General features: G+C 39.3%; 1 protein-coding gene across 1 annotated transcript in view; it reads right to left on the bottom strand.

Moving 5' to 3' along the window:
• LOC311114824 (uncharacterized protein) overlaps positions 1-26,064 on the bottom strand; it is a gene marked incomplete at its 3' end in the record, with an annotated part of 83,858 nt that overhangs the window by 41,803 nt on the left and 15,991 nt on the right. The window contains exons 5-8 of the mRNA XM_084190057.1: positions 15,546-15,662; positions 10,668-10,784; positions 5,964-6,080; positions 1,085-1,201 (exon numbers count right to left, since the gene is read on the bottom strand). Coding sequence (XP_084046183.1) covers positions 1,085-1,201; positions 5,964-6,080; positions 10,668-10,784; positions 15,546-15,662 — 468 coding nt within the window. The remainder of the gene's footprint in view (positions 1-1,084; positions 1,202-5,963; positions 6,081-10,667; positions 10,785-15,545; positions 15,663-26,064) is intronic.

The following is a 26,064-nucleotide window of genomic DNA, read 5'->3' as shown; positions in this document are numbered from 1 at the left end:
GTCATAATTTGGTTGTAATCCAGAGAGGTTAGAAAATGTATCTAGATCCTCTATGAGGCTGTGGAGGGATTCTAGTTGTGGATTTAAAAGAAAACATGAATCATCAGCGTACAATGACACCTTTGTTTTTAAGCCCTGTATTTCTAATCCTCTGATATTATTATTGGATCTGATTTTAATAGCTAACATCTCGATGGCCACAATAAATAGATATGCCGATAGTGGACAACCTTGTTTCACTCCTCTTGACAGTTTAAAACTTTCTGAGAAATAGCCATTATTTACTATTTTACACCTAGGGTTACTATACATGATTTTGACCCATTTTATAAGAGATTCTCCAAAATTGAAATGCTCCAGGCATTTATATATAAACCCCAGTCGAACTTTATCAAATGCCTTTTCGAAGTCTGCTATGAATAGCAGGCCTGGTTTCCCATATTTTCCATAGTGTTCTATTGTTTCCAATACTTGCCTTATATTATCTCCAATGTATATTCCATGTAAAAAACCTGTCTGATTAGAATGAATAATATCCGACAATACATTTTTAATTCTATGCGCTATACATTTTGCTAGGATTTTTACATCACAACACTGAAGTGTAAGGGGCCTACAATTTTGTAAATGGACTGGATCTTTATATTCCACAATTTAGTTAAAAAGAAACAAAAAGTAGCTAAATAAACAAAGGAAATAGTAACATAATAAAATAATAATAATGAGGCTATAAGGAGTACCAGTACTGAGTCAACGTGCAGGGGTACCAGGTAGTTGAGGTAATATGTACATGTAGGTAGGTATAAAAGTGACACGTCAATCAGGATAGAGATTACATCTCTTCATCCAGGGAGTGCACACAAACACACACACACACACACACACACACACACACACACACACACACACACACACACAGGGAGTGTTGTGTTTGTTTAATTTTGTTTCAGGACTATGAAAATGGAAAAAAGGTTTAGCCTATGGATTATGAAATTAACAAAAATAAATGGGAAAATGGGAGAGGAGAAATGACTAGAGACAGTGTTGTTTAACTCACTGACCATGACCCATGAGTTCTTCTTACCTTTGTTCAGTAGAAAAGTCTCCCACTCTAAACGTTATAGGTTGTTCCATAGACCGGTCACTCTTCATGGACACACAGCTGGGTGCAGGGGAGGCTGGTCTCTCCTGCTTGATTGGGCTTCAACACAACAGAGACAAACATTACATCTCTCATCTACCCTGAGCTCAGATGGGGAAACATAAGAAGAGTTTCATTCCAAAACGCTATATATCCATTTTCAGAAATGTTGGTAAATTAGATTTTATTGTTTGAAGAAATTTTGAAAGAGATTGGTGTGTTCTTTCACTATCTAATCATGGCATGGGGTTGGTTGTAAAATGACACACTTGATGGTTTAATTTCAGAGATTGCCTCACTCTCATAGAAATAAAAATATGGGATGCACACAGTCAAATGTAACAAAAAACGACATTTGTAATACATATACAGAACCAGTCAAAGAAAACATTTACATTTGACATTTTAGTCATTTAGCAGATGTTCTTATCCAGGGCCCGGTTTCTCAAAAGCATCATAAGGCTAAATCATCGTTAGAACCTTCGTAGGAGCCGATTAATTACAAAGTTGCCGATGTCTTTGCAATTGATACAAACAAGGACGTATAAAATGATGCTTCAAATGAAAACCGAGATAACTGCATTAAAATATAAACAGTAGGCTATAGTCCTATTTCAATCATATTGGAATATATTTCATGTTCAATCAATTGAGTTCTATTCTGCTACTATCTGTAATATGTCTCAATATATTTCATGATGTGTAGCCTAACATGTGAACAATGATTCAAATCTGTGATTTAGAATAAGCCGCCTCAATATTTGCAGCTGTAGGTGGTAATATCTCTCTAGAAGCTGATCCGTTATCAGCATCGTGTAATAATTATAATGTTAAGGAAAGATTTGAATGGAGAAAGCTGATCTGAGAGCAGCGCTCCCTTTCTTTCGATCCTATCAGTATTGATACATGCTCCACCGGACATCCAACCTTGTCGTGCTGCTAATCCAGTTTCTGCTGGTCTTCCTGCAGCTATGGAACCCTGACCTGTTCACCGGACGTGCGACCTTGTCCCAAACCTGCTGTTTTGACCCTCTCTCTCTCTCTCTCTCTCTCTACCACACTTGCTGTCTCGACCTCTGAATGCTCAACTATGAAAAGGCAACTGACATTTACTCCTGAGGTGCTAACCTGTTGCAACCTCTATAACCACAGTGATTATTATTTGACCCTGCTGGTCATCTATGAACATTTGAACATCTTGAAGAACGATCTGGCAATAATGGCCATGTACTCATAAACTCAGCAAAAAAAGAAACGTCCCTTTTTCAGGACCCTGTCTTTCAAAGATAATTCGTAAAAATCTAAATAACTTCACAGATCTTCATTGTAAAGGGTTTAAACACTGTTTCCCATGCTTGTTCAATGAACCATAAACTATTAATGAACATGCACCTGTGGAACGGTCGTTAAGACACTAACAGCTTACAGACGGTAGGCAATTCAGGTCACAGTTATGAAAACTTAGGACACTAAAGAGGCCTTTCTACTGACTCTGAAAAATACCAAAAGAAAGATGCCCAAGGTCCCTGCTCATCTACGTGAACGTGCCTTAGGCATGCTGCAAGGAGGCATGAGGACTGCAGATGTGGCCAGGGCAATAAATTGCAATGTTCGTACTGTGAGACGCCTAAGACAGCGCTACAGGGAGACAGGACGGACAGCTGATCGTCCTCGCAGTGGCAGACCACATGTAACAACACCTGCACAGGATCGGTACATCCGAACATCACACCTGTGGGACAGGTACAGGATGGCAACAACAACTGCCCGAGTTACACCAGGATTGCACAATCCCTCCATCAGTGCTCAGACTGTCCACAATAGGACTGAGGGCTTGTAGCCCTCACCAGACATCACCGGCAACAACGTCGCCTATGGGCACAAACCCACCGTCGCTGGACCAGACAGGACTGGCAAAAAGTCCTGTTCACTGATGAGTCACGGTTTTGTCTCACCAGGGGTGATGGTTGGATTCGCGTTTTTCGTCGAAGGAAAGGGCATTACACCTTTTTCATGATGTCCATCCGGTTTGCTTCTATATGCCATATCTTTCTAACTGTGCTCTTTCCCAAAAGCTTCCAACATACAACCTATATACTTATTATGGACACAGTATGCATACATTATTAGCTATCTTTGTTATTATTTGTTGTTATTTGTTATTAGTCCCATCCTTCAACTCTATTCAATACCTCCCATCTATCTCTTAACACCATCCATATAGGATTTCTATTTGCCATATATATTTCAACCGTACTGTGATGTTTTACAAAAGTTCTGAACCTTTCTATTCTCATTGCTTCTACAGATTGTGAATTAAAAATAAACATTTTTGCTAAAAGTATTATTATATTATTGATTGATTGACTATGACTTTTCAGATCACCCAGTAATGCTATCTGCAAGGTTAGCTCTAGGTAAATATTGCAATCCTTTAGCCATTCCTGGACCTGTGTCCAAAAACAAGCTACAAATGGACAGAACCAAAACAAATGATCTAACGATTCTGTCTCTTCACAGCAAAATATGCAGAGCTGGGAAGATTGTATACCCCATATAAATAACATTCTATTGGTAGCAAGAATTTTATATAATAATTTAAATTGCAAGATTCTAATTTTTTAATCCAGTGTCGTTTTGCGTGTCAGTTCATAAACACTATGCCATGGGATTGGTACGTCAAAGATCTCTTCCCAACTATTTTGCAATCTATATGGGACGGCTGTCAATCCTTTGGTCCTTAAGTGAAACTGATATACTTTTTTATTTATCACAGTTTTCCTTAACCAATTATGTTCTTTAATGCAAGGCCAATAGACAAGTTCCTTACTTTCTCCCCCTTCCACTTTCCTCTTCCACTTTTGCGGTAAGGCTGCAATTATTTGGTTGTAATTTTGGGTAGAGCAGATATTTCCATATGTTTTTGTTAGCTGCATGTGCGACATAACTCCACCAGTCCTACCGATGATATCATTTACGAAGATTATAAACTTTTTAAACATTCTGTCAAAAAATAAAGGTTTTTTGTCAATTAGTATATTTGAATTTAACCACAATATTTGTTGCATTATTTGTTCTGTCATTTCTGGAGGATTAAATTGAAATTGCAACCAACTTTCTATGGCTTGTTTTAGAAATAGTGACATTTGGGAGATTATTTCCTTTTCAAATAACTGAAAGTGAGAGGTTGTAATCTGAATAAAGGGAAAAAGGCCTTTCTTGAACATTGGGTGAGACAATCTTAGTAATTTGCTTAAGAACCAGTTCGTATTTAAGTATAACTTTTGTATGACTGAAGCTTTTAGTGATAGGTCTAATGCTTTAATATTTAATAATTTCTGTGCTCCGAATTCATATTCATTATATAAATATGCCCTTTTAATTTTGTCTGGCTTGCCGTTCCAAATAAAATTGATTTTTTTTTTCTCATATAATTTAAAAAACTGTTCGCTAGGCGTAGGCAAGACCATAAGCAAATAGGTAAACTGGGACAATACTAAAGAGTTAATCAGGGTGATTTTTCCACAAATTGACAGGTATTTTCCTTTCCATGGTAGTAAGATCTTATCTATTTTTGCTAACTTTCTATTAAAATTTATTGAAGTGAGATCATTTATTTCCTTTGGGATATGTATTCCGAGTATATCCACATCACCATCAGACCATTTTATTGGTAAACTACATGGTAATGTAAAATTTTTATTTTTTAGTGATCCAATACGTAATATAGTACATTTGTCATAATTTGGTTGTAATCCAGAGAGGTTAGAAAATGTATCTAGATCCTCTATGAGGCTGTGGAGGGATTCTAGTTGTGGATTTAAAAGAAAACATGAATCATCAGCGTACAATGACACCTTTGTTTTTAAGCCCTGTATTTCTAATCCTCTGATATTATTATTGGATCTGATTTTAATAGCTAACATCTCGATGGCCACAATAAATAGATATGCCGATAGTGGACAACCTTGTTTCACTCCTCTTGACAGTTTAAAAATTTCTGAGAAATAGCCATTATTTACTATTTTACACCTAGGGTTACTATACATGATTTTTGACCCATTTTATAAGAGATTCTCCAAAATTGAAATGCTCCAGGCATTTATATATAAACCCCAGTCAAACTTTATCAAATGCCTTTTCGAAGTCTGCTAAGAATAGCAGGCCTGGTTTCCCATATTTTACATAGTGTTCTATTGTTTCCAATACTTGCCTTATATTATCTCCAATGTATCTTCCATGTAAAAAACCTGTCTGATTAGAATGAATAATATCCGACAATACATTTTTAATTCTATGCGCTATACATTTTGCTAGGATTTTTACATCACAACACTGAAATGTAAGGGGCCTCCAATTTTGTAAATGGACTGGATCTTTATATTCCACAATTTAGTTAAAAAGAAACAAAAAGTAGCTAAATAAACAAAGGAAATAGTAACATAATAAAATAATAATAAAGAGGCTATAAGGAGTACCAGTACTGAGTCAATGTGCAGGGGTACCAGGTAGTTGAGGTAATATGTACATGTAGGTAGGGATAAAAGTGACACGTCAATCAGGATAGAGATTACATCTCCTCATCCATGGAGTGCACACAAACACACACACACACACACACACACACACACACACACACACACACACACACACACAGGGAATGTTGTGTTAGTTTAATTTTGTTTCAGGACTATGAAAATGGAAAAAAGGTTTAGCCTATGGATTATGAAATTAACAAAAATAAATGGGAAAATGGGAGAGGAGAAATGACTAGAGACAGTGTTGTTTAACTCACTGACCATGACCCATGAGTTCTTCTTACCTTTGTTCAGTAGAAAAGTCTCCCACTCTAAACGTTATAGGTTGTTCCATAGACCGGTCACTCTTCATGGACACACAGCTGGGTACAGGGGAGGCTGGTCTCTCCTGCTTGATTGGGCTTCAACACAACAGAGACAAACATTACATCTCTCATCTACCCTGAGCTCAGATGGGGAAACATAAGAAGAGTTTCATTCCAAAACGCTATATATCCATTTTCAGAAATGTTGGTAAATTAGATTTTATTGTTTGAAGAAATTTTGAAAGAGATTGGTGTGTTCTTTCACTATCTAATCATGGCATGGGGTTGGTTGTAAAATGACACACTTGATGGTTTAATTTCAGAGATTGCCTCACTCTCATAGAAATAAAAATATGGGATGCACACAGTCAAATGTAACAAAAAACTACATTTGTAATACATATACAGAACCAGTCAAAGAAAACATTTACATTTGACATTTTAGTCATTTAGCAGATGTTCTTATCCAGGGCCCGGTTTCTCAAAAGCATCTTAAGGCTAAATCATCGTTAGAACCTTCGTAGGAGCCGATTAATTACAAAGTTGCCGATGTCTTTGCAATTGATACAAACAAGGACGTATAAAATGATGCTTCAAATGAAAACCGAGATAACTGCATTAAAATATAAACAGTAGGCTATAGTCCTATTTCAATCATATTGGAATATATTTCATGTTCAATCAATTGAGTTCTATTCTGCTACTGTCTGTAATCTGTCTCAATATATTTCATGATGTGTAGCCTAACATGTGAACAATGATTCAAATCTGTGATTTAGAATAAGCCGCCTCAATATTTGCAGCTGTAGGTGGTAATATCTCTCTAGAAGCTGATCCGTTATCAGCATCGTGTAATAATTATAATGTTAAGGAAAGATTTGAATGGAGAAAGCTGATCTGAGAGCAGCGCTCCCTTTCTTTCGATCCTATCAGTATTGATACATGCTCCACCGGACATCCAACCTTGTCGTGCTGCTAATCCAGTTTCTGCTGGTCTTCCTGCAGCTATGGAACCCTGACCTGTTCACCGGACGTGCGACCTTGTCCCAAACCTGCTGTTTTGACCCTCTCTCTCTCTCTCTCTCTCTACCACACTTGCTGTCTCGACCTCTGAATGCTCAACTATGAAAAGGCAACTGACATTTACTCCTGAGGTGCTAACCTGTTGCAACCTCTATAACCACAGTGATTATTATTTGACCCTGCTGGTCATCTATGAACATTTGAACATCTTGAAGAACGATCTGGCAATAATGGCCATGTACTCATAAACTCAGCAAAAAAAGAAACGTCCCTTTTTCAGGACCCTGTCTATCAAAGATAATTCGTAAAAATCAAAATAACTTCACAGATCTTCATTGTAAAGGGTTTGAACACTGTTTCCCATGCTTGTTCAATGAACCATAAACTATTAATGAACATGCACCTGTGGAACGGTCGTTAAGACACTAACAGCTTACAGACGGTAGGCAATTCAGGTCACAGTTATGAAAACTTAGGACACTAAAGAGGCCTTTCTACTGACTCTGAAAAATACCAAAAGAAAGATGCCCAAGGTCCCTGCTCATCTACGTGAACGTGCCTTATGCATGCTGCAAGGAGGCATGAGGACTGCAGATGTGGCCAGGGAAATAAATTGCAATGTTCGTACAGTGAGACGCCTAAGACAGCGCTACAGGGAGACAGGACGGACAGCTGATCGTCCTCGCAGTGGCAGACCACATGTAACAACACCTGCACAGGATCGGTACATCCGAACATCACACCTGTTGGACAGGTACAGGATGGCAACAACAACTGTCCGAGTTACACCAGGAATGCACAATCCCTCCATCAGTGCTCAGACTGTCCGCAATAGGACTGAGGGCTTGTAGCCCTCACCAGACATCACCGGCAACAACGTCGCCTATGGGCACAAACCCACCGTCGCTGGACCAGACAGGACTGGCAAAAAGTGCTGTTCACTGATGAGTCACGGTTTTGTCTCACCAGGGGTGATGGTTGGATTCACGTTTTTCGTAGAAGGAAAGAGCATTACACCTTTTTCTTAATGTCCATCCGGTTTGCTTCTATATGCCATATCTTTCTAACTGTGCTCTTTCCCAAAAGCTCCCAACATACAACCTATATACTTATTATGGACACAGTATGCTTACATTATTAGCTATCTTTGTTATTATTTGTTGTTATTTGTTATTAGTCCCATCCTTCAACTCTATTCAATACCTCCCATCTATCTCTTAACACCATCCATATAGGATTTCTATTTGCCATATATATTTCAACCGTACTGTGATGTTTTACAAAAGTTCTGAACCTTTCTATTCTCATTGCTTCTACAGATTGTGAATTAAAAATAAACATTTTTGCTAAAAGTATTATTATATTATTGATTGATTGACTATGACTTTTCAGATCACCCAGTAATGCTATCTGCAAGGTTAGCTCCAGGTAAATATTGCAATCCTTTAGCCATTCCTGGACCTGTGTCCAAAAACAAGATACAAATGGACAGAACCAAAACAAATGATCTAACGATTCTGTCTCTTCACAGCAAAATCTGCAGAGCTGGGAAGATTGTATACCCCATATAAATAACATTCTATTGGTAGCAAGAATTTTATATAATAATTAAAATTGCAAGATTCTAATTTTTTAATCCAGTGTCGTTTTGCGTGTCAGTTCATAAACACTATGCCATGGGATCGGTACGTCAAAGATCTCTTCCCAACTATTTTGCAATCTATATGGGACGGCTGTCAATCCTTTGGTCCTTAAGTGAAACTGATATACTTTTTTATTTATCACAGTTTTCCTTAACCAATTATGTTCTTTAATGCAAGGCCGATAGACAAGTTCCTTACTTTCTCCCCCTTCCACTTTCCTCTTCCACTTTTGCGGTAAGGCTGCAATTATTTGGTTGTAATTTTGGGTAGAGCAGATATTTCCATATGTTTTTGTTAGCTGCATGTGCGACATAACTCCACCAGTCCTACCGATGATATCATTTACGAAGATTATAACCTTTTTAAACATTCTGTCAAAAAATAAAGGTTTTTTGTCAATTAGTATATTTGAATTTAACCACAATATTTGTTGCATTATTTGTTCTGTCATTTCTGGAGGATTAAATTGAAATTGCAACCAACTTTCTATGGCTTGTTTTAGAAATAGTGACATTTGGGAGATTATTTCCTTTTCAAATAACTGAAAGTGAGAGGTTGTAATCTGAATAAAGGGAAAAAGGCCTTTCTTGAACATTGAGTGAGACAATCTTAGTAATTTGCTTAAGAACCAGTTCGTATTTAAGTATAACTTTTGTATGACTGAAGCTTTTAGTGATAGGTCTAATGCTTTAATATTTAATAATTTCTGTGCTCCGAATTCATATTCATTATATAAATATGCCCTTTTAAATTTGTCTGGCTTGCCGTTCCAAATAAAATTGAATTTTTTTTTCTCATATAATTTAAAAAACTGTTCGCTAGGCGTAGGCAAGACCATAAGCAAATAGGTAAACTGGGACAATACTAAAGAGTTAATCAGGGTGATTTTTCCACAATATTTTTTAGTGATCCAATACGTAATATAGTACATTTGTCATAATTTGGTTGTAATCCAGAGAGGTTAGAAAATGTATCTAGATCCTCTATGAGGCTGTGGAGGGATTCTAGTTGTGGATTTAAAAGAAAACATGAATCATCAGCGTACAATGACACCTTTGTTTTTAAGCCCTGTATTTCTAATCCTCTGATATTATTATTGGATCTGATTTTAATAGCTAACATCTCGATGGCCACAATAAATAGATATGCCGATAGTGGACAACCTTGTTTCACTCCTCTTGACAGTTTAAAACTTTCTGAGAAATAGCCATTATTTACTATTTTACACCTAGGGTTACTATACATGATTTTGACCAATTTTATAAGAGATTCTCCAAAATTGAAATGCTCCAGGCATTTATATATAAACCCCAGTCGAACTTTATCAAATGCCTTTTCGAAGTCTGCTATGAATAGCAGGCCTGGTTTCCCATATTTTCCATAGTGTTCTATTGTTTCCAATACTTGCCTTATATTATCTCCAATGTATCTTCCATGTAAAAAACCTGTCTGATTAGAATGAATAATATCCGACAATACATTTTTAATTCTATGCGCTATACATTTTGCTAGGATTTTTACATCACAACACTGAAGTGTAAGGGGCCTCCAATTTTGTAAATGGACTGGATCTTTATATTCCACAATTTAGTTAAAAAGAAACAAAAAGTAGCTAAATAAACAAAGGAAATAGTAACATAATAAAATAATAATAATGAGGCTATAAGGAGTACCAGTACTGAGTCAACGTGCAGGGGTACCAGGTAGTTGAGGTAATATGTACATGTAGGTAGGTATAAAAGTGACACGTCAATCAGGATAGAGATTACATCTCTTCATCCAGGGAGTGCACACAAACACACACACACACACACACACACACACACACACACACACACACACACACACACAGGGAGTGTTGTGTTTGTTTAATTTTGTTTCAGGACTATGAAAATGGAAAAAAGGTTTAGCCTATGGATTATGAAATTAACAAAAATAAATGGGAAAATGGGAGAGGAGAAATGACTAGAGACAGTGTTGTTTAACTCACTGACCATGACCCATGAGTTCTTCTTACCTTTGTTCAGTAGAAAAGTCTCCCACTCTAAACGTTATAGGTTGTTCCATAGACCGGTCACTCTTCATGGACACACAGCTGGGTGCAGGGGAGGCTGGTCTCTCCTGCTTGATTGGGCTTCAACACAACAGAGACAAACATTACATCTCTCATCTACCCTGAGCTCAGATGGGGAAACATAAGAAGAGTTTCATTCCAAAACGCTATATATCCATTTTCAGAAATGTTGGTAAATTAGATTTTATTGTTTGAAGAAATTTTGAAAGAGATTGGTGTGTTCTTTCACTATCTAATCATGGCATGGGGTTGGTTGTAAAATGACACACTTGATGGTTTAATTTCAGAGATTGCCTCACTCTCATAGAAATAAAAATATGGGATGCACACAGTCAAATGTAACAAAAAACGACATTTGTAATACATATACAGAACCAGTCAAAGAAAACATTTACATTTGACATTTTAGTCATTTAGCAGATGTTCTTATCCAGGGCCCGGTTTCTCAAAAGCATCTTAAGGCTAAATCATCGTTAGAACCTTCGTAGGAGCCGATTAATTACAAAGTTGCCGATGTCTTTGCAATTGATACAAACAAGGACGTATAAAATGATGCTTCAAATGAAAACCGAGATAACTGCATTAAAATATAAACAGTAGGCTATAGTCCTATTTCAATCATATTGGAATATATTTCATGTTCAATCAATTGAGTTCTATTCTGCTACTGTCTGTAATCTGTCTCAATATATTTCATGATGTGTAGCCTAACATGTGAACAATGATTCAAATCTGTGATTTAGAATAAGCCGCCTCAATATTTGCAGCTGTAGGTGGTAATATCTCTCTAGAAGCTGATCCGTTATCAGCATCGTGTAATAATTATAATGTTAAGGAAAGATTTGAATGGAGAAAGCTGATCTGAGAGCAGCGCTCCCTTTCTTTCGATCCTATCAGTATTGATACATGCTCCACCGGACATCCAACCTTGTCGTGCTGCTAATCCAGTTTCTGCTGGTCTTCCTGCAGCTATGGAACCCTGACCTGTTCACCGGACGTGCGACCTTGTCCCAAACCTGCTGTTTTGACCCTCTCTCTCTCTCTCTCTCTCTCTACCACACTTGCTGTCTCGACCTCTGAATGCTCAACTATGAAAAGGCAACTGACATTTACTCCTGAGGTGCTAACCTGTTGCAACCTCTATAACCACAGTGATTATTATTTGACCCTGCTGGTCATCTATGAACATTTGAACATCTTGAAGAACGATCTGGCAATAATGGCCATGTACTCATAAACTCAGCAAAAAAAGAAACGTCCCTTTTTCAGGACCCTGTCTTTCAAAGATAATTCGTAAAAATCTAAATAACTTCACAGATCTTCATTGTAAAGGGTTTAAACACTGTTTCCCATGCTTGTTCAATGAACCATAAACTATTAATGAACATGCACCTGTGGAACGGTCGTTAAGACACTAACAGCTTACAGACGGTAGGCAATTCAGGTCACAGTTATGAAAACTTAGGACACTAAAGAGGCCTTTCTACTGACTCTGAAAAATACCAAAAGAAAGATGCCCAAGGTCCCTGCTCATCTACGTGAACGTGCCTTAGGCATGCTGCAAGGAGGCATGAGGACTGCAGATGTGGCCAGGGCAATAAATTGCAATGTTCGTACTGTGAGACGCCTAAGACAGCGCTACAGGGAGACAGGACGGACAGCTGATCGTCCTCGCAGTGGCAGACCACATGTAACAACACCTGCACAGGATCGGTACATCCGAACATCACACCTGTGGGACAGGTACAGGATGGCAACAACAACTGCCCGAGTTACACCAGGATTGCACAATCCCTCCATCAGTGCTCAGACTGTCCACAATAGGACTGAGGGCTTGTAGCCCTCACCAGACATCACCGGCAACAACGTCGCCTATGGGCACAAACCCACCGTCGCTGGACCAGACAGGACTGGCAAAAAGTGCTGTTCACTGATGAGTCACGGTTTTGTCTCACCAGGGGTGATGGTTGGATTCGCGTTTTTCGTCGAAGGAAAGGGCATTACACCTTTTTCATGATGTCCATCCGGTTTGCTTCTATATGCCATATCTTTCTAACTGTGCTCTTTCCCAAAAGCTTCCAACATACAACCTATATACTTATTATGGACACAGTATGCATACATTATTAGCTATCTTTGTTATTATTTGTTGTTATTTGTTATTAGTCCCATCCTTCAACTCTATTCAATACCTCCCATCTATCTCTTAACACCATCCATATAGGATTTCTATTTGCCATATATATTTCAACCGTACTGTGATGTTTTACAAAAGTTCTGAACCTTTCTATTCTCATTGCTTCTACAGATTGTGAATTAAAAATAAACATTTTTGCTAAAAGTATTATTATATTATTGATTGATTGACTATGACTTTTCAGATCACCCAGTAATGCTATCTGCAAGGTTAGCTCTAGGTAAATATTGCAATCCTTTAGCCATTCCTGGACCTGTGTCCAAAAACAAGCTACAAATGGACAGAACCAAAACAAATGATCTAACGATTCTGTCTCTTCACAGCAAAATATGCAGAGCTGGGAAGATTGTATACCCCATATAAATAACATTCTATTGGTAGCAAGAATTTTATATAATAATTTAAATTGCAAGATTCTAATTTTTTAATCCAGTGTCGTTTTGCGTGTCAGTTCATAAACACTATGCCATGGGATTGGTACGTCAAAGATCTCTTCCCAACTATTTTGCAATCTATATGGGACGGCTGTCAATCCTTTGGTCCTTAAGTGAAACTGATATACTTTTTTATTTATCACAGTTTTCCTTAACCAATTATGTTCTTTAATGCAAGGCCAATAGACAAGTTCCTTACTTTCTCCCCCTTCCACTTTCCTCTTCCACTTTTGCGGTAAGGCTGCAATTATTTGGTTGTAATTTTGGGTAGAGCAGATATTTCCATATGTTTTTGTTAGCTGCATGTGCGACATAACTCCACCAGTCCTACCGATGATATCATTTACGAAGATTATAAACTTTTTAAACATTCTGTCAAAAAATAAAGGTTTTTTGTCAATTAGTATATTTGAATTTAACCACAATATTTGTTGCATTATTTGTTCTGTCATTTCTGGAGGATTAAATTGAAATTGCAACCAACTTTCTATGGCTTGTTTTAGAAATAGTGACATTTGGGAGATTATTTCCTTTTCAAATAACTGAAAGTGAGAGGTTGTAATCTGAATAAAGGGAAAAAGGCCTTTCTTGAACATTGGGTGAGACAATCTTAGTAATTTGCTTAAGAACCAGTTCGTATTTAAGTATAACTTTTGTATGACTGAAGCTTTTAGTGATAGGTCTAATGCTTTAATATTTAATAATTTCTGTGCTCCGAATTCATATTCATTATATAAATATGCCCTTTTAATTTTGTCTGGCTTGCCGTTCCAAATAAAATTGATTTTTTTTTTCTCATATAATTTAAAAAACTGTTCGCTAGGCGTAGGCAAGACCATAAGCAAATAGGTAAACTGGGACAATACTAAAGAGTTAATCAGGGTGATTTTTCCACAAATTGACAGGTATTTTCCTTTCCATGGTAGTAAGATCTTATCTATTTTTGCTAACTTTCTATTAAAATTTATTGAAGTGAGATCATTTATTTCCTTTGGGATATGTATTCCGAGTATATCCACATCACCATCAGACCATTTTATTGGTAAACTACATGGTAATGTAAAATTTTTATTTTTTAGTGATCCAATACGTAATATAGTACATTTGTCATAATTTGGTTGTAATCCAGAGAGGTTAGAAAATGTATCTAGATCCTCTATGAGGCTGTGGAGGGATTCTAGTTGTGGATTTAAAAGAAAACATGAATCATCAGCGTACAATGACACCTTTGTTTTTAAGCCCTGTATTTCTAATCCTCTGATATTATTATTGGATCTGATTTTAATAGCTAACATCTCGATGGCCACAATAAATAGATATGCCGATAGTGGACAACCTTGTTTCACTCCTCTTGACAGTTTAAAACTTTCTGAGAAATAGCCATTATTTACTATTTTACACCTAGGGTTACTATACATGATTTTGACCCATTTTATAAGAGATTCTCCAAAATTGAAATGCTCCAGGCATTTATATATAAACCCCAGTCGAACTTTATCAAATGCCTTTTCGAAGTCTGCTAAGAATAGCAGGCCTGGTTTCCCATATTTTCCATAGTGTTCTATTGTTTCCAATACTTGCCTTATATTATCTCCAATGTATCTTCCATGTAAAAAACCTGTCTGATTAGAATGAATAATATCCGACAATACATTTTTAATTCTATGCGCTATACATTTTGCTAGGATTTTTACATCACAACACTGAAATGTAAGGGGCCTCCAATTTTGTAAATGGACTGGATCTTTATATTCCACAATTTAGTTAAAAAGAAACAAAAAGTAGCTAAATAAACAAAGGAAATAGTAACATAATAAAATAATAATAAAGAGGCTATAAGGAGTACCAGTACTGAGTCAATGTGCAGGGGTACCAGGTAGTTGAGGTAATATGTACATGTAGGTAGGGATAAAAGTGACACGTCAATCAGGATAGAGATTACATCTCCTCATCCATGGAGTGCACACAAACACACACACACACACACACACACACACACACACACACACACACACACACACACAGGGAATGTTGTGTTAGTTTAATTTTGTTTCAGGACTATGAAAATGGAAAAAAGGTTTAGCCTATGGATTATGAAATTAACAAAAATAAATGGGAAAATGGGAGAGGAGAAATGACTAGAGACAGTGTTGCTTAACTCACTGACCATGACCCATGAGTTCTTCTTACCTTTGTTCAGTAGAAAAGTCTCCCACTCTAAACGTTATAGGTTGTTCCATAGACCGGTCACTCTTCATGGACACACAGCTGGGTGCAGGGGAGGCTGGTCTCTCCTGCTTGATTGGGCTTCAACACAACAGAGACAAACATTACATCTCTCATCTACCCTGAGCTCAGATGGGGAAACATAAGAAGAGTTTCATTCCAAAACGCTATATATCCATTTTCAGAAATGTTGGTAAATTAGATTTTATTGTTTGAAGAAATTTTGAAAGAGATTGGTGTGTTCTTTCACTATCTAATCATGGCATGGGGTTGGTTGTAAAATGACACACTTGATGGTTTAATTTCAGAGATTGCCTCACTCTCATAGAAATAAAAATATGGGATGCACACAGTCAAATGTAACAAAAAACGACATTTGTAATACATATACAGAACCAGTCAAAGAAAACATTTACATTTGACATTTTAGTCATTTAGCAGATGTTCTTATCCAGGGCCCGGTTTCTCAAAAGCATCTTAAGGCTAAATCATCGTTAGAACCTTCGTAGGAGCCGATTAATTACAAAGTTGCCGATGTCTTTGCAATTGATACAAACAAGGACGTATAAAATGATGCTTCAAATGAAAACCGAGATAACTGCATTAAAATATAAACAGTAGGCTATAGTCCTATTTCAATCATATTGGAATATATTTCATGTTCAATCAATTGAGTTCTATTCTGCTACTATCTGTAATCTGTCTCAATATATTTCATGATGTGTAGCCTAACATGTGAACAATGATTCAAATCTGTGATTTAGAATAAGCCGCCTCAATATTTGCAGCTGTAGGTGGTAATATCTCTCTAGAAGCTGATCCGTTATCAGCATCGTGTAATAATTATAATGTTAAGGAAAGATTTGAATGGAGAAAGCTGATCTGAGAGCAGCGCTCCCTTTCTTTCGATCCTATCAGTATTGATACATGCTCCACCGGACATCCAACCTTGCCGTGCTGCTAATCCAGTTTCTGCTGGTCTTCCTGCAGCTATGGAACCCTGACCTGTTCACCGGACGTGCGACCTTGTCCCAAACCTGCTGTTTTGACCCTCTCTCTCTCTCTCTCTCTCTCTACCACACTTGCTGTCTCGACCTCTGAATGCTCAACTATGAAAAGGCAACTGACATTTACTCCTGAGGTGCTAACCTGTTGCAACCTCTATAACCACAGTGATTATTATTTGACCCTGCTGGTCATCTATGAACATTTGAACATCTTGAAGAACGATCTGGCAATAATGGCCATGTACTCATAAACTCAGCAAAAAAAGAAATGTCCCTTTTTCAGGACCCTGTCTTTCAAAGATAATTCGTAAAAATCTAAATAACTTCACAGATCTTCATTGTAAAGGGTTTAAACACTGTTTCCCATGCTTGTTCAATGAACCATAAACTATTAATGAACATGCACCTGTGGAACGGTCGTTAAGACACTAACAGCTTACAGACGGTAGGCAATTCAGGTCACAGTTATGAAAACTTAGGACACTAAAGAGGCCTTTCTACTGACTCTGAAAAATACCAAAAGAAAGATGCCCAAGGTCCCTGCTCATCTACGTGAACGTGCCTTAGGCATGCTGCAAGGAGGCATGAGGACTGCAGATGTGGCCAGGGCAATAAATTGCAATGTTCGTACTGTGAGACGCCTAAGACAGCGCTACAGGGAGACAGGACGGACAGCTGATCGTCCTCGCAGTGGCAGACCACATGTAACAACACCTGCACAGGATCGGTACATCCGAACATCACACCTGTGGGACAGGTACAGGATGGCAACAACAACTGCCCGAGTTACACCAGGATTGCACAATCCCTCCATCAGTGCTCAGACTGTCCACAATAGGACTGAGGGCTTGTAGCCCTCACCAGACATCACCGGCAACAACGTCGCCTATGGGCACAAACCCACCGTCGCTGGACCAGACAGGACTGGCAAAAAGTGCTGTTCACTGATGAGTCACGGTTTTGTCTCACCAGGGGTGATGGTTGGATTCGCGTTTTTCGTCGAAGGAAAGGGCATTACACCTTTTTCATGATGTCCATCCGGTTTGCTTCTATATGCCATATCTTTCTAACTGTGCTCTTTCCCAAAAGCTTCCAACATACAACCTATATACTTATTATGGACACAGTATGCATACATTATTAGCTATCTTTGTTATTATTTGTTGTTATTTGTTATTAGTCCCATCCTTCAACTCTATTCAATACCTCCCATCTATCTCTTAACACCATCCATATAGGATTTCTATTTGCCATATATATTTCAACCGTACTGTGATGTTTTACAAAAGTTCTGAACCTTTCTATTCTCATTGCTTCTACAGATTGTGAATTAAAAATAAACATTTTTGCTAAAAGTATTATTATATTATTGATTGATTGACTATGACTTTTCAGATCACCCAGTAATGCTATCTGCAAGGTTAGCTCTAGGTAAATATTGCAATCCTTTAGCCATTCCTGGACCTGTGTCCAAAAACAAGCTACAAATGGACAGAACCAAAACAAATGATCTAACGATTCTGTCTCTTCACAGCAAAATATGCAGAGCTGGGAAGATTGTATACCCCATATAAATAACATTCTATTGGTAGCAAGAATTTTATATAATAATTTAAATTGCAAGATTCTAATTTTTTAATCCAGTGTCGTTTTGCGTGTCAGTTCATAAACACTATGCCATGGGATTGGTACGTCAAAGATCTCTTCCCAACTATTTTGCAATCTATATGGGACGGCTGTCAATCCTTTGGTCCTTAAGTGAAACTGATATACTTTTTTATTTATCACAGTTTTCCTTAACCAATTATGTTCTTTAATGCAAGGCCGATAGACAAGTTCCTTACTTTCTCCCCCTTCCACTTTCCTCTTCCACTTTTGCGGTAAGGCTGCAATGATTTGGTTGTAATTTTGGGTAGAGCAGACATTTCCATATGTTTTTGTTAGCTGCATGTGCGACATAACTCCACCAGTCCTACCGATGATATCATTTACGAAGATTATACCTTTTTTAAACATTCTGTCAAAAAATAAAGGTTTTTTGTCAATTAGTATATTTGAATTTAACCACAATATTTGTTGCATTATTTGTTCTGTCATTTCTGGAGGATTAAATTGAAATTGCAACCAACTTTCTATGGCTTGTTTTAGAAATAGTGACATTTGGGAGATTATTTCCTTTTCAAATAACTGAAAGTGAGAGGTTGTAATCTGAATAAAGGGAAAAAGGCCTTTCTTGAACATTGGGTGAGACAATCTTACTAATTTGCTTAAGAACTTGTTCGGATTTAAGTATAACTTTTGTATGACTGAAGCTTTTAGTGATAGGTCTAATGCTTTAATATTTAATAATTTCTGTCCTCCAAATTCATATTCATTATATAAATATGCCCTTTTAATTTTGTCTGGCTTGCCGTTCCAAATAAAATTGATTTTTTTTTTCTCATATAATTTAAAAAACTGTTCGCTAGGCGTAGGCAAGACCATAAGCAAATAGGTAAACTGGGACAATACTAAAGAGTTAATCAGGGTGATTTTTCCACAAATTGACAGGTATTTTCCTTTCCATGGTAGTAAGATCTTATCTATTTTTGCTAACTTTCTATTAAAATGTATTGAAGTGAGATCATTTATTTCCTTTGGGATATGTATTCCGAGTATATCCACATCACCATCAGACCATTTTATTGGTAAACTACATGGTAATGTAAAAATTGTATTTTTTAGTGATCCAATACGTAATATAGTACATTTGTCATAATTTGGTTGTAATCCAGAGAGGTTAGAAAATGTATCTAGATCCTCTATGAGGCTGTGGAGGGATTCTAGTTGTGGATTTAAAAGAAAACATGAATCATCAGCGTACAATGACACCTTTGTTTTTAAGCCCTGTATTTCTAATCCTCTGATATTATTATTGGATCTGATTTTAATAGCTAACATCTCGATGGCCACAATAAATAGATATGCCGATAGTGGACAACCTTGTTTCACTCCTCTTGACATTTAAAACTTTCTGAGAAATAGCCATTATTTACTATTTTACACCTAGGGTTACTATACATGATTTTGACCCATTTTATAAGAGATTCTCCAAAATTGAAATGCTCCAGGCATTTATATATAAACCCCAGTCGAACTTTATCAAATGCCTTTTCGAAGTCTGCTATGAATAGCAGGCCTGGTTTCCCATATTTTCCATAGTGTTCTATTGTTTCCAATACTTGCCTTATATTATCTCCAATGTATCTTCCATGTAAAAAACCTGTCTGATTAGAATGAATAATATCCGACAATACATTTTTAATTCTATGCGCTATACATTTTGCTAGGATTTTTACATCACAACACTGAAGTGTAAGGGGCCTCCAATTTTGTAAATGGACTGGATCTTTATATTTCCACTTGTATCCTGTTTCAGTAATAATGAGATCAGACCTTCTTCTTGAGTGTCAGATAATCTACCATTTACATAGGAGTGGTTAAAACATGCTAATAACGGTCCTCTTAGTATATCAAAAAAGGTTTGGTATACCTCGACTGGTATGCCATCCAACCCTGGAGTTTTCCCAGACTTAAAGTCTTTAATTGCATCCAGAAGTTCCTCCTCTGTAATTTCACCTTCACATGAGTCTTTCCGTGTGGCTGTTAATTTGACATTATCAATAGAAAAAAAATCTCTACAATTAGCTTCAGTTAGAGGAGATGGAGGCGACTGAAAAGAAAACATATGCTTAAAGTACTTTGTTTCTTCCTTCAAAATATCATTTGGTGAATTATGGGTGACACCGTCAATTGTAACCAGTTTCATTAGGTTATTTTAATAGCATTCCTATGTTGAAGATTAAAAAAGAATTTTGTGCATTTTTCCCCATATTCCATTCAGTTTGCTTTATTTTTATAATATATTACACTTGATCTTTCTTGAATAAGTTTCTCCATTTCTTTTTGTTTTTCCTCTAATTTATTCTGAGCCTCTATGTTACAGTTTTTATTGCCATCTATCTGTTCTGTTAGACTTTCTATTTCCTTTCTAAGTATAAACTCTTTTGACCTAAATTGCTTTTGTTTTCGAGATGAGAACTGAATTGCATGGCCTCTAAAGGAACATTTAAAGGTGTCCCATACAAGGGGATTCGCTGTACCTATGTTATGTTGGAAAAAGTCAGTTATAAATTCCTTTGTTCTAATTATAAATACATTCTCATCCAATAGGCTTTGATTAAATTTCCAATATCCTCGCCCACGTGGAAATTCAGTAAGAGTAATGTATATGCCTATTATATGATGGTCTGACCGCATTCTGTCCCCTATCAACACTTTTTTTTACTTTTGGTGCCAACGAGAATGAGATAAGAAAGAAGTCAAGACGACTAGCTTGATTCAGTCTCCGCCATGTATATCTCACTAGATCAGTATATTTAAGCCTCCATATATCTACTAGTTCTAATGTATCCATGACATTCACAATTTCCTTAAGAGCATGTGGGTGATTGTTTGTGGTGTGATTTCCTTTATGGTCCATTGAGCTATTTAAAACAGTATTATAATCCCCCACCATAATAATATTGTCTTGAATTGCTTGCAGGCTTGATAACTTATTATATATATTGTCAAATAATTGTGGATCATCATTATTTGGTCCGTAAAGGTTAATGAGCCATATTTGTTTATGGTCCAATAACATATTTAAAATAATCCATCTACCTTGCGTATCTATTTGGACAATTTGCACATTCGGATCGAAAATACTATTAATTAATATCATCACCCCTTTTGAATTTCTTTGCCCATGGGAGAAGTATATTTTCCCCCCCCCCCATTCTTTTTTCCACGCTACTTCATCTCGAATTGTTGAATGAGTTTCCTGTATACAATAGATATTATATTCCTTCTCTTTGAGCCATGTAAATATTGTTCTTATTTTGTTATTATCAACTTATTTCACCATACACCATAATGAGATACAGGTTTCAAGTCTATTTATCATTATATATGTTTGTAAATTTACCAATAAAAAATACCGTAATGATTGAGTGTCCATATAGCTGTACCGTGATATTTGCATTGCTACGGAGTAACCCTTCAATTGTTCTCCACTAATTCCCCCATCCATCAAAAACAGCACACAGTGCCACCCACAAAACAGAAGCAGATTAACCGCCAAAAGCATTTCCAATGCTTTCACCTCTATATATATATCTATATAACTCTTTTTTTTAAATTATGCATATCCTATTTTCCATCATTATCAGTTAATATGCGTAATAATGTCGGCAGTTCACGCATAGGATTCTAACATATAACCCAGATTGCCATTGTATTACATTTAATTCATTGACAAGCAATTATTATCCTAGCAAATAATTCCTGTGGTCCATACCCCCCCCCCCCCTCCCCCCCCAACATCCCCACCCCCCCACAACAGATGCCAGACAAGCACACACGCACATACTCACATACTCCAACACACTCAACCCCCCTCCACCACAATCCACCATAAAATCAGATACTCAACGGCTGTTATATCCCAGAGCCCAACTAGAGAAATAACTTGATTTACGAGTGCACATACAGTTAAAGTTGATTGAGAAAGCATGCAGATTGAGCAGAAATTGATAACAATGTGAGATTTGATTAATCTACTTAATCTATGTCAAGTCCTAGGTGATGGAGATCAGATCCACCCTCTTCACCTGAGACACAAACACTCTGATCCCCTGTTGTAACCATTTTCCCAAGCATCTCGATGCGGTCAGACCTTTGATTATTTTGTGCCACCAGGGCCACAATGATAAACCCCCTCTCTGATTGTCCGAGTGTGACCCCCTCCCCATGGGTTACTGCAGCCAGTGTTCACCTAGTCGGCTCTGGGATTAGAACCAGCGACCTTTTGGTTACTGGCACAACGCTCTTAACCACTAAGCTACCTGCCGCCCCCTATCATTGCTAGTATCAGGTGCTCCAATATTTGACTCCTCTATTACAACTTTTAGAATAGCCATGGAGTAGTCTTTGTGTCTCTGAACATTTGGTTGTCAATATATAATTTATCCACCACCAGTGCAACACTTTTCCCTTTTAATCTGTTTTCCTTGAAGATTGGATACAGAACTTTGCGCCTTTCTACAATCTCCCTCAGGAACTGATCATTCATGCCTATTTTCGTGCCAGCAAGTCTTTTTCCTAGGCTTTTCACCATAGCTTTATCCTTAAAAAAAGCAAATTTGGCAACGATTGGGCGCTCATATTTCTGTCCTCTTTTTCCGAAACGATGTACATGTTCGAGTTGGATTTTATCGACAGCCTCGAGTGGGATTTCTAGCGCTGTATGCAGGAAGTCCTTCATAATATTCTCTGTTATTTCTCCCTGCTTTTCCTGAATACCGTAAGTACTAGATTTTCCCTCATCGATCTAGTTTGGATTGTCACGAATACCGCCGAGGCTGCTCCTCCTCCTTGCTCGGGCAGGCTTCGGCGTTCGTCGTCCCCGGAGTACTAGCTACTACTGCTTGATGTTCTCGATGTTTGTTTGGTCTTGTCTAGTTGGTGCACCTGTTTCGTCTTCTGTATTGATTATGCCACCTATAAGTTTCCCTTTGGTTTTGTTTGCAGTTGTGTGTTATTGTCCGCCTGCCGTTTTGTGTCCAGGTTCGGTACTTTTGTTTGTGAGTGTATTTTACGCATTGCGCTTATTAGTTCGCCTCCGGTGTTTTCGAGGCCATATATTTTGTATTGTTCATGAGTCTCAGTAAAGTCGTTTTGACTTATCCTCTGTGTCCTGCGCCTGACTTCACCACCGCATCCACATCAGTACCGTGACAGAATAACACACCATTACTATGGAGTCAGCAGGAGCAGCGGCGGTGACCGAGTCGCTGGAGGATCGGGTCAGCTGCCAGGACGCCAGGATCCAGCAACTCGGATCCGCCATGCAAGAAGTCATGAACACCCTGCGCCGATGGGAGAGAGGAGGCGTGCCCACACCTCCTCCTACCTTACCACCACCATCGGCCAGCCCCACCATACCAGCTCCGGAGTCCAGTGGGATTCGGCTCTCGCTCCCGAGGGCATATGATGGCACCGCAGCCGGGTGTCAGGGGTTCCTCCTTCAAGTGGAACTCTACCTGGCAACCATACACCCGGCGCCCTCGGGATACGAGAGCGTTTCCGCCCTCATCTCCTGTCTCTCCGGCAAGGCGTTGGAGTGGGCCAATGCCGAATGGAGGGGAATAGACGCCGCCACCATCAGCTACGCAGAGTTCTCCCGCCGCTTCAGGAATGTTTTCGATCATCCCCCTGTCCCCCATGTTCCACCTTCGACAGGGGAAGAGGAGCGCACAGGAGTTCGCCCTGGACTTCCTGACTCTAGCGGCGGATGCGGGGTGGAATGAGAGGGCCCTCATCGACCACTATCGGTGCAGCCTGCGTGAGGACGTTCGACGAGAGTTGGCCTGCAGGGACACCAACCTAACCTTCGACCAGTTGGTGGACATGTCAATCCGTCTGGATACCATGCTGGCCACCCGCGGACGTCCAGAGTTGGGGCCGTCCATTCCATCCCCCAGCACCTCCGAGCCGAGCCCTATGGAGCTCGGGGGTGCTGGCGCTAGATAGAGGAGGAGAGAGAGCCCGAGGGGGGCCGTCCCCTGCACCAACTGTGGCCGTGGAGGACACACTGCGGCTAGGTGCTGGGGAGGGTCTCCAGGGATTCGAGGCAACAGGTCGCGCACTGGGGAGTCATTCCAGGTGAGTAGGCACCCAACCCATGCCCTAGATAGCCGTCCGTTGGGATCTGGGTTGATTAGGGAGGTCACAGCGCCACTAAAGATGAAGACGCAGGGGGGTCATGAGGAGATCATTCAGTTGTACCTGATCGACTCTCCTGCGTATCCCGTGGTGCTGGGGCTTCCCTGGTTAATCGCCCATGATCCTACCATTTCGTGGCAACAGAGGGCTCTCAAGGAGTGGTCTGTCCAGTGTGTCGGGCGATGTTTAGGTGTTTCCGTCGGGGCGACCACGGTGGAGAGTCCGAACCAAGTGCCCGCAATGCACATTCCCCCCGAGTATGAGGATTTGGCACTCGTTTTCAGCAAGACTAGGGCGACGCGATTGCCACCTCATAGACAGGGAGATTGTGCGATAAACCTCCAAGCAGGTGCGGCTCTTCCGCGGAGCCATGTGTATCCTCTGTCTCAAGAGACATACATACCGAGTCCCTGAGACAAGGATACATACGGTCCTCCACTTCCCCTGCGTCCTCGAGTTTCTTTTTTTGTGAAGAAGAAGGATGGAGGGTTGCGCCCGTGTATTGATTACCGTAGTCTCAATCAGATCACTGTTAAATACAGTTATCCTCTTCCTCTGATTGCGAGTATGACTGAATCATTACGCGGAGCGCGTTTCTTCACAAAACTGAATCTCAGGAGCGCCTACAACTTGGTGCTCATTAGGGAGGGAGATGAATGGAAGACAGCATTTAGTACCACCTCGGGTCATGATGAGTATCTCTTCATGCCATACGGGTTAATGAATGCTCCTTCAGTCTTCCAATCCTTTGTGGACAAGATCTTCCGGGACCTGCATGGGCAGGGTGTGGTAGTGTACATTGATGACATCCTAGTGTACTCTTCTACAGGAGCCGAGCATGTAGCCCTGGTGCGCCAAGTGTTGGGTAGGCTGTTGGAGCATGACTTGTATGTCAAGGCAGAGAAATGTCTCTTTTTCCAGGAGTCCATCTCCTTCTTGGGTCATCGGTTGTCCGCGTCAGGGGTGAAGATGGAGATTGACCGTGTGTCAGCCATGCGTAATTGGCAGACTCCAACCACTGTTAAAGAGGTGCAGCGGTTTTTGGGTTTTGCCAATTACTACCGGAGGTTTATCCGGGGTTTTGGACAGGTAGCAGCTCCCATCACTTCCCTGCTGAAGGGGGGCCCGGTGCGTTTGCAGTGGTCGGCTGAGGCGGACAGGGCGTTTGGTAAACTGAAGGACCTGTTCACTTCGGCTCCCCGCTTTAGCGTTCCAGGTGGACTGGACACGTCATATGCCGGTATTGGGGCAGTAATGTCGCAATGCTCAGGCACGCCTCCTAAGCTCCGTCCCTGCACTTTTAATCCTGAGAAGCTCAGCCCGGCGGAACGAAATTATGACGTAGGGGACAGGGAGCTGCTAGCCATGGTTCAAGCCCTAAAGGTGTGGAGGCATTGGCTTGAGGGGGCTCAACACCCTTTTCTCATTCTGACTGACCATCGTAACCTGGAGTACATCCGGGCAGCTAGAAGATTGAACCCTCGTCAGGCTAGGTGGAACATGTTTCTGACCCGGTTCGTTTTTAAGATAACTTACATCCCAGGGTCCCAGAACGGTAAGGCAGACGCCCTGTCCCGGCGGTATGACACAGAGGAGAGGTCCATTGAGCCCACTCCCATACTGCCTGAGTCTTGTCTGGTGGCACCGGTGGTGTGGGAGGTCGATGCGGA

The sequence above is a fragment of the Coregonus lavaretus genome (genome assembly GCF_964263955.1).
Source record: "Coregonus lavaretus genome assembly, contig: HAP1_SCAFFOLD_233, whole genome shotgun sequence".
In the NCBI taxonomy this organism is placed as follows: Eukaryota; Metazoa; Chordata; class Actinopteri; order Salmoniformes; family Salmonidae; genus Coregonus; species Coregonus lavaretus.
This window is presented reverse-complemented; position numbering and strand designations above follow the sequence as displayed.